General features: G+C 41.0%; 1 protein-coding gene across 2 annotated transcripts in view; it reads right to left on the reverse strand.

The window, feature by feature from the left end:
* Window positions 1-2,223: 2,223 nt before the first annotated feature.
* The window catches only part of ZNF711 (zinc finger protein 711), a 16,499-nt gene continuing 8,930 nt past the window's right edge, over window positions 2,224-9,792 (reverse strand). Inside the window, exons 3-8 of one of the 2 annotated variants that reach the window (XM_017742511.1) lie at window positions 9,432-9,590; window positions 8,084-8,230; window positions 7,374-7,511; window positions 6,198-6,245; window positions 5,644-5,679; window positions 2,224-5,074 (exon numbers count right to left, since the gene is read on the reverse strand). In XM_017742511.1, the coding sequence (XP_017598000.1) occupies window positions 3,897-5,074; window positions 5,644-5,679; window positions 6,198-6,245; window positions 7,374-7,511; window positions 8,084-8,230; window positions 9,432-9,590 (1,706 nt within the window). In that variant the 3' untranslated portion in view covers window positions 2,224-3,896. Of the gene's footprint in view, window positions 5,075-5,535; window positions 5,680-6,197; window positions 6,246-7,373; window positions 7,512-8,083; window positions 8,231-9,431; window positions 9,591-9,792 lie in introns of both variants that reach the window. The other variant, XM_017742505.1, reaches the window with a different exon arrangement.

The raw sequence follows: 9,792 nt of genomic DNA on the forward strand, positions 1-9,792 counted from the left end.
ATGGGAGTTATTAATAGCCACAGTTAATGACAGCTCATCCCAGCCATGGATTTCCCAACCAGCCCCTCAGTGACACCAACCTGTGCCTCCTCCACTCCATGGCACAGCACAGGACATGCAGGGAACTCCCTTAAGGAGGGACAGGACTCAGACCAGGAGCTGCTGGGTGTGGTGACACAATTCCATGGCAAAGGCCACCATCAGGCAAATGCTCTGTTTTCAAATACAGCTGATCCATCACAGTGGAAGCACCATCCTCACGCAGCCAGGAGAGCTGTAGCCTGCTTAGAAAAAAGCCTGGGTTCCTGCTCAGGCCAGCCAGCTCTGTCCTGGCCTAGCAAGGACAGCTCCTCAAAGAATCTGAACATCACCAGACCTTGTAAATGCTACTGAGCAGAGGCTGTAACTACACACTGTACTCACACAAAACACAAAGCAATACATGGTGGTCAAAAAGCTGAATTAGAGTAGTAGATAAAGCATATAGCCATTTATTTAGGAGCTGGTTTTGTTTTCAGACCATATTTATTTAAAAAGCAAATTTAGTGTTTTTTACTATAAAGTACCTGTTACTGTGGGCTCAGCTGTCCCCTCTGTGCTGTGGAACTGGAACTGATTACCTAAGGTGGTTTCTGCTGGAGTTTATAAAAACATATTTTCTCATTTACCCAGCTCTGTAAGTGCTGGTTAGAAGCAGTTTACCTTAGCTCATTTCCCACCTCCATTTCAGGTAGGTCCACCAAGACTTCTACATTTTCTTCAGGAACAAATTAGAAAAAAATCAGACACTATTAACTTCATATAATTACAACAATCTACATTCTGCCCTGTGTTTATCTGCCAGAATGCAGAGTCTTGTTTTGCAGTGAAAAGGAGAAAACTGCCTTCTGTTTTTTGACTGACCTTTCTACAGTATGGAAGTTTCTCTGCCTCAGCTGTAAAATAAAAGCCAAAGAGGGCCCTGGCTGGGAAGTCCCTGACAAGTCCAGCAGCCACCAGCCCACACCCAGTACCTCACCTTTACCTCCAGAGTTCTGCTGCTGCTCTTCCGTGTTTTCTCTCAAATTTATTACCTTTCATTGTGGGCAGTTGAAACCTGAGGAAAGAAAAACACAGCTAATGATCAGGATGTGAATCACTTTTAACTGCACCTGTCAGCCCAATAAAAAGCTGCACCAAACAGATCTGACATTTCAGAGCAAGCCCTGCACACGTGTGAGGCTCTGCTTGCTCAAGCACCCCTGACCTGTCTGTCACAGCTCTTAAATATTTACTGGGAAAGGGCACAGAGAACGATTTGGGAAGTGTCCCTCAAACTGCTGAGGATTCAGGTGACATTTTATCCTTGCATTTCCGAAGATTTAAAATGCCACTTTCTAGTAAAATCTTATGTCAAGAACAGCAATCAACCTCCTGATACAGAACAATTACCTGGTTATTTGGTCCATCTGCAGGGTGGAAAAATGAGCCAGCACAGCCATGGGCAGAGCCAGGGATCATCTTCAGGCTGCTACGAAGAAAACTCCTTCAGTCGATGTAGTCAACGTAACATTCAGGAACAAAGCACTGACGTTGTGAGAAATCCACAGCTTTAAAGCACTAAGACTTTTTCCCTTCTGACTGCTGGGCATGCAAGGAAAAGCAGCAACAAAAACCAGATGAAGTCGTTCCTGTCTGCTTAATTTCTGCTCTTTGTGCAAAACCCACGAGTTCAGTGGCTCACAGCACCTTGGAAATCCTCGATGAAGGGTTCATTTAATATCACATGTTCTTCTTCAGCTTTTTAATCTGTTACTGATGTTGTAATTCAAGTATTCTAAAAAGAGAGGGAATTTAGGATCGCAGCGTTTTTACCATTTCATTCTGCAAGCTGTTCTATTACACAGATAAAAAGACAAAACGTACCTGGGTTTTCCCAAAATATGTGAGAAGTCTTTTGTGCTCTTAAAGGAAAAAAAAATTTCAAGGGAATGTCAGTATCACATTTGATAATTATTTCAGAAATAAGCAAAACAAACACAAATACCTTACCTGTACATTCAAAGGGTTAAATCAAACCCAATGTTCTCCCCTAAACAGCCTGATAAATAGACCTGCAGTAACCTGTTTACTTGAAACATGATCACATATTAATTAGTGAATAATGCAATTAAAAATATTAGGCATATTTACAGAGAATGAGACTTTCCTAAACACCAGAAATGAAAAGGAAACTCCAAAAAATCTGGAGTGCAAGAGATGCGTTTTATTGTATGCCCGTTACGATGAGTAACACATTTAGAAATAATAATCCCACAGAACAGTGACAATCTTATTTTACAGCGTGTACATCATTTTTTACAGCCACATAAAACACTTATTTGTCTAAGAGATTTCCCAAATTTTAACTTTCTGAAGTTTAGAAATATAAAAAAAATTTATTCTCAAGGAACTGATTCTCATCTGGTGCAAAAACAAAATATGAACATTATCTGGAACACAAAGCCACAATATAGCATGAAGTTACAATTTCTCATGTGAACAGCTGTGTGCAAACATGAAGCAACTAAAAAGTAAAAAATACACATTATATGCATAACATTTATGACCAGGTTTTTCATTAAATAGCCCTAGACCAGCTCGTTATATAAGCGCCATTGGATTTGCAGCATGCTAACACAAAGCATTTTTAAAGGGATGCATATTTTAAATGTATACACTGTAAACTCAAGATCCACCTCCAAACTCTAGTGGCAGCAGATTTTTCTGGTTAAATACTGCATATATACTTTCTTACAGATTGAAAATGCATGTTTATAGCATGGTATAGATCTTTTTTTAAAAGAATCGATTAAAAGGTGCTATTTTATGTCTATATGGAAAATTTCATATTAGGAGGTAGGACAGTAACTGTCATACCTGTTAAGAACACTGTCCTAAAGAACTTCTAAGTACTTTGAATTTTAATTAAAAAAACCCCTACAGTTTTCAACTGTTTTTAATATTCTTTTTAGAGAAGACTTTAAAGTAGCGAGGAAAAAAATTAGTGTTGAGTCACAACACTATGAGCTGCATCCATTTTTATCCTTTAAAAAAAAAGTCAAATTCAAAGTTAATTTTGTTATATGTGCCATACTGAACAACATTCAACTGTAGTTTCAGATAAAAAAAGGGAAATTATATACATATACATCTTTAACCCTAGCACCAGAACACCACCTCTGAGACCGTAACATAATGCTCTATTTTAAACATCATATCCTGCAATAAAATAGGTTAGCAGCTTTGAAAACCAGTAAAAAAATGCTTCTTGGACCTAAACTAATAAAGGAAACCAAAAAGTTTCCCTATGAAATGTTTTAAAAAAAAACCCCAAACCAAAACAAACAAGGGACACCCCCCAAATTTCGCCAGTTCTGGAATTCAATTTCTAGGCACAATTGAAAACGTTGTGATGAAGTGTCTGACTAAAACTCCCTGTTCCAACCTGCACAAGAAGTGACGAGTGGGCTCCTTTGCAAAGCCTCTGAAGCTCACCCCACCAGGGATCTGTTTCCATACTGGAGACACACGTTGGGACTGACAGAATGGGTCACACAATCAGCTCTGCCCTGTCCTCTAGACTTAGCAATGGCAAATACTTTTCACTTGGAGACATTCATCCATCTTTCTGCAAATTTAAGACATTCATCCATCCTCTGCATTCTCTAGTGCTCTTTAGGTTCTGATAAGCAACAATCATAGGGCTATGAGATCCCCTGCCAACCCTAATACTTTTTAAGACTTTTAATACAAAGAATGTGAAGTTATGGTTTAATATCAAGCTTTGAAACCAGGAGAAACAGTTCGTGAGATTTATTTTTTTCCCCAATTAGCATATCGCAGTTTCTACATCGCTTCCTTCTGGAGCTCACCTATCACATTATGGCCTCTTTGTGGTGCCTCATTATGTGCTGATTTTTCTCGGAGGGCCTGCGGAAGCCCTTTTTGCAGTACTCACACCTGTGGGGGTAGTCTTTGGTGTGGATGGAGATGACGTGGCGCTTAAAGCCCGACGCGTCCGTGGTGCTGTACTCACAGTACTGGCACTGGTACACCTTCCTGCCACTGTGGGTCTTCATGTGCTTCTTCAGTTCATTCTGCTGCCTGAAGCCCCTTTTACACCTTTTGCATTTAAAAGGCAGGTCCTTGGTGTGAACGGAGAGGATGTGCCCACTGAGTACAAAAGGATCGGACGTTTTGAAGTCACAGTGCCTACACTGGTGGATCTTTTTCCCTTTATGGGTCTCGCTATGCTTTTTGAGCTCCGAGGGCCGGTGGAAGCCTTTCTCACACACCTCACACTTGTGGGGAAAATCCTTGGTGTGCACTGAAATGATGTGTCGCTTCAGGTCACTGGAGTTGGTGCTCTTGTGATCACAGTGGGGACACTGGTGAGTCTTATGCCCTTGGAAGAGCTCTGTGTGCTGCTGCAGCTCCTTCTCGTCGGCGAAGGCCTGGGGACAGTGCTCACATTTAAAGGGCAGGTCGGTGCCGTGTTTGGTTTTGATGTGAGTTTTCAGGTTGGACTGGTCAGCACACCTGAACACACAGTGCTGACACTGGTATGGCTTTTCCCCCGTGTGGGTCCTCATGTGCTTTTTCAGCTCCGAGGGGTGGCGGAAGCCCTTCCCGCACTCCACGCACACATGAGGGAAGTTCTTGCTATGGACTGCGAGCAGGTGCCTGTTGAGGAGCCCCTGCTCTGCAGTCTCATAGTCACAATATTTGCACTTGTGGAGCTTGGGCTCCTTGTCCCTCAGGATGAGTTTATTGGAACTCAACGGGCTCGCCTCTCTGTATCTTCTCGTGTACTCTGTAAACTCGTGCGTTTTATCAACTTTATTTATAAGTTTATGGCTTTCCAGATGATTGTGGAAACTTACTTTTTTGTTAGTTGTAAAGTCACAGTCTGTACACTGGTATTTCTTCTTGATCATATGATCGGGATGGTTCTTCATATGCCTTTTCAAGAATCCTCTGGATTTAAATTTTTTCCCACAAATATGACAAGGGTAAACTGTTAAGGGCTGTCCATCAGGACCTATTATAACAGCTGTTTTTGAACAAACAAAAACAAGTTATGAAGGAAACACATTTACTGATTAAGAAGTTTTCAATCATCCAAGTGCTGTTCAGATTCATGCACTTACACTTGCAGCAGAGAGAGAGTGGCTCAGTAGTTTAAAAACAACCAATCCACAGCACCTATAGTTTATATAGTTCTGTTTTAGAAACTGCTCAAACAGATCAGGAATATCACATGTGCACTGAATATAGCCATGGGTACTTTTTAATAGCTTGCAACATTCCAATGAATTGCATCAGCCCTGAGTGTACTAACTGAATAGCAAAATATGACATTTTCTAGGCACAGAACTGGAGGGGGGAAGGACACAGGAAATACGCAAATCATCATTTATAGCTTTTAATTCTGCATCAGCTTAAAAAAGAGAAAAGGAATAGGACAGGAGTAAGTGGCACTCCATGACAATACCGTAACCATCCAGTGTTTACCTGTTTGCCATTGCCTGGCCTCTCCTCTCCTCCTTTTCTTGGTTTTTTGTTTGAGCACTCTATTAGTGCTAATGCTATCACAAATCTGCAGGTACTGTGTTGCATTACCGTTTTTGTTTTCTAATCGTGTATCCAAGTTATTTCCTAGAAACAAAAATTAGACACCATAAAAAACCTTAAACAACTTGTTTCTTTGGGACTGACGACTGGAATTGCACAGCAGCATTATTTACTTTTTAAAAACAAGCATTGCCCATTCCTCTACCACCAACATACATCAAAAAGAAGTGTGCTAATAGGAACCACTATCTATCTTTTCCTGGCAAAAGTCAAGGGTATGATTGTTTAAACACTGATTCCTTTCTGAATATATTCTTTGATTTTTATTAAATTTGTTTTTACTTCTTAACAACTGCATTATCTCTTTTCTGTCTGCAAAACTACATTAAAAATCTGGCAGTGCCTCCCAACTTCCCCACCCCCCTTCGAAGGCTTACAGACATCTAGAATTGTTTTAAATTCAAAATAGTAGAGAAAGACTGTAGAGTCCTTCAATATCTAATTTATGGCTCATTCTTTGCATCTCTGATTAGGAGCACTGACACAGAAATGTCTATTTTTTCAAAGACAGTTTTAGTTTTAATGCTGTTAAAAGCTCTCACCTGCCGCTTGACCATCTTCGTATCTTCGGGGAAGCCTTCTTTCATCTCCTGCAGAAAATGGTATTTTAGTCATTATAAAACAGTATTCTTTTTAAAGATGATGCTTTTGAAAGCCTGATAATGAGAGAAAACTAACTTAGCTAATAAGTAACAGGTTAACACCATCCAAGTGGAGATGTGCAGCTCAGTGTTGTGTAATCTTGAGCCTCAGGAGACAAAATCCCATCTCTGGGAGGGTTTATCCACCCCACCTGTGTTTGCATGCTTACCCTGCTGGCTCTCCTGCTTTCCATTATTAATATGCTTGTTTCTGCAAACTTTTAACCTCATCTATCCCTTCAGATACCCATGCAGAGGTTATCTGAAAGGCACACTTTGCTCCTGAGATGGAAGCACCTTATCTTTCTGGAGTAAAGCAGCCAGATAGGAGGACTTGGCCCTTATCAGCCTCTCAGCACAATGGAGCTCTGGGAGATGCACAAGGAATACCTCAGGAGCACATTCCTCATTTTGCACTGGAAGTATTTGCTGTAATGTGCCAAAGCTCTGTGGTTCTGAAGCACTTTACCAGCCCAGCTGCTGGGCTCTCATTACCACACCAAGGAATTTTCACTAACTTGCTTAATTAATTGTAACAGAAACTATGGATAACTTGGTACCCCCTTAACAAACATTTAACACACCAAAATCCAAGGAAATAATAGAAAAGAATAGACAGGATTCTCAATATATCCTAAGACACTTCCGCTATCTGAAAACAAATCATCTTTTTTGTTTCTCACCTGAAGGACTAACAGGCTTAAGACACATATATAAACTGAAATTATTAGGAACATATTTACATGTTTATTCCTATCATTCCCTTTTTGAAGTCTTTCCCCCTTCCTCCCAGCTAATGAAAAATACCTAAGTCTGTTCTTGTTTAAGATCTTCAATATTAAGCATCAAACCCCACACACTGTACATCTGAGCTGGGATCAAAAACAAGATAAAACTTCTCCTAACAAGCTTTCCTTCTACTCCATGAAACTCAACACACAGCAATCATTGGATGGCAGAGATCAGGAGCTGTTTCCAAACCCCAAGAGCAAAGTGAGGTCATCCCAGAGATTCTGGCAGCTGGATGAGGGAGGAAATAATGGCAGGGATTGTCAGGAAAGAAGCACAGGTTCCTACCGTAAGCAGCAGCCCAAGCAACGGGGACAAACGTTTTATTCACGCCAGAGTCCTCAAGCTGGGTGTCTGGAAGGGATGTGGCTTCTTCTTCCCCTACAATAACTTCCATATAAACTTCATCTGCTATTTCAGCACAGCCTGGATTAAGGGAGGAGAATAAATCTTTAATTTTATTCTGCCTGTCCTAACTTTTCCTTCATTTAATTTGCTCTCACTCTGATTGATACTCATTATAAATTAATTTTCTTCCTTTGGCATTTAAGGGTTCATTGCTTATTCAGACATTCCTTAAAGAGAGAAAACATGTATCAATAAATACTAATCCAAAACAAATGCCCACAAAATTTCCAATATATACAAATTCATAAACTTGCAACTGATGACATTTGCCTCTTTGTCAGAAAGCTGCTTAATTCACAGTAGGAAAATAGAAAAAGAAGAAGTATGACTAACCTCATTAACTTCATCCATGGACATGTTAAATTTAATATAAATAATGAAATGATTGCACACAGTATGCACAAAGTGCATTACCCACATCACTTTATAATAATTATAGCCTGTTTTTTATTTTTAGGGAAGATGAGCTTAGTTTTCTACTACTTCAGGCTGAAGAATTCTTCAGAAAAAATTAAAAATGTCCTTGAGAATGATGGTTATATGGGTGTACAAACAGCATGAGAAACAAAAATGTTTCTTATTATGCTTACTAATATCTTCATCTTCCTGAGAAGAGTCCTTAACAGCCATGTAAACCATTTTTTCTCGCTGCATTCTCCCAACACCTCCTTGTTCAATGACTCCAGCTACAGAATGGCCATTGTGGAAGTCACTCTCAGTGACAATTTCTGTCCCACCTTGAACAAAAAGAAGTGACACACATCAAGTCAATGTGAACAAGCCACTGGTAAGATTAATTTCAGATTTCAGTATTTTTTTCTCGTTTACAACAAAACCGTTTTTCATAAAACTCCAATTAAGTGTTTTTACATCCAGGTCTGTCATAAAATCATGCAAGTTTAATAGTCTGGAAGAGATGAGGAAAAAAGTCTCTGGGCATGTCCTGATAAATTCAAGCCTGACCAACCCCTGCCCAGGGATCACGAGCCTTCCATGTGTGCCAGGAGGAGCTCGGCTGCCACTGCAGACACACAGCTGTCCATGCCCACCAAAACCTGACTGCAACCCTAACCTTGCCCCAAACACAGCCTGGAATCGTGGATATTCCCGGATTCCTGGTCAAGACTCCTCTATGTGCTCCTCATGCTGGGCAGCAAAGGTTCAGCACCGCCAGCAGCAGCCCTGCTGAGGGGAGGGAGTGCTCCCAAGTAGGGAATGGGATGATTTGCTGGGACCACCTCCCTGAGAGCAGCTCAGAGAACATCCCTGCTGGGAATTACTTCTCAGCCATAAGAGGTTTTGGTTCTTCCTGCTGCTGCATGAGCAGAAGGTCTGTCCCTTCTGTCCCTGGAGACTGACAGACCATCCCCAGAGAAACACACAGTATTTTGGGAACAGGGCCTGGGAATGATCCAGAGGTTCCAGCTCCAAGGACAACCAAGAGGGGGACTCTCTTTTTCAAGAACACACACAGGTGAGCTGTGCATCCCCTCAGAGCACTGGGAGTGCTGGTCTATCTGTGTGGAAAGGGAACTGCAGAGCAATTCTGAGTGCCTTGCTTCACCAGCAGCCCCAGAAATCCTCCCCTCTCTCTGCAATCATCACCAAAATCCACCAAAGGCTCCCAGCAACAAAAGGGATCCACTCCAGAGGCTCTGCTGTACTGACACACTCGTGTCTTGCAAAGTTAGAGAAAAGCAGCAGCTGAAAAAACAGCTGCAGACACACAGCCACTTCTACATTTGGGCTCTGCCTGCCTGAAAATAGCCCTGCTAATCAAAAAAGAACTTGAGACTAATCCACAACCAGCATTTGCTGCATCTGGGCAGCCTCCACAAATGTCACGTTCTACTAAACACTCCAGTCACTGGATTACGTGGAATTAAGAACAAACAGAAAGATCTCGAAACTGGAAGAATAAATAGGATATCAAAGTACCTATTTCGACATCATCTTCAGCTTCAGCTTTAAATATGTACACTTTGATAACTTCTGAACCAAAGCCATCATCTTTAGCAACATCATCATTTGCCACCTCGGTACTGATCTTCAAGGGAGTGCTTCCTATATGGTCCAATTTCTCTCCAACATCATCCACTGCAAAGAGAAGAGAATAATAATGAGGTTCAAACACATTTTTAGAAGTCAAAGCAATCAATAGCATGATTTTCTCCACTATTCTCCCCATGTACAGGAAAGGTTTGTATTCATAAGTGCCCTTTAAAAGCAGCTCATCTCAAGAAACTTATAAGAGATTCCAGAAGTTCAGTATTTTATTGCAACTCAGGGAACACAGCAG

This window comes from Corvus brachyrhynchos, unplaced genomic scaffold (genome assembly GCF_000691975.1).
Source record: "Corvus brachyrhynchos isolate BGI_N302 unplaced genomic scaffold, ASM69197v1 scaffold220, whole genome shotgun sequence".
Taxonomy (NCBI): Eukaryota; Metazoa; Chordata; class Aves; order Passeriformes; family Corvidae; genus Corvus; species Corvus brachyrhynchos.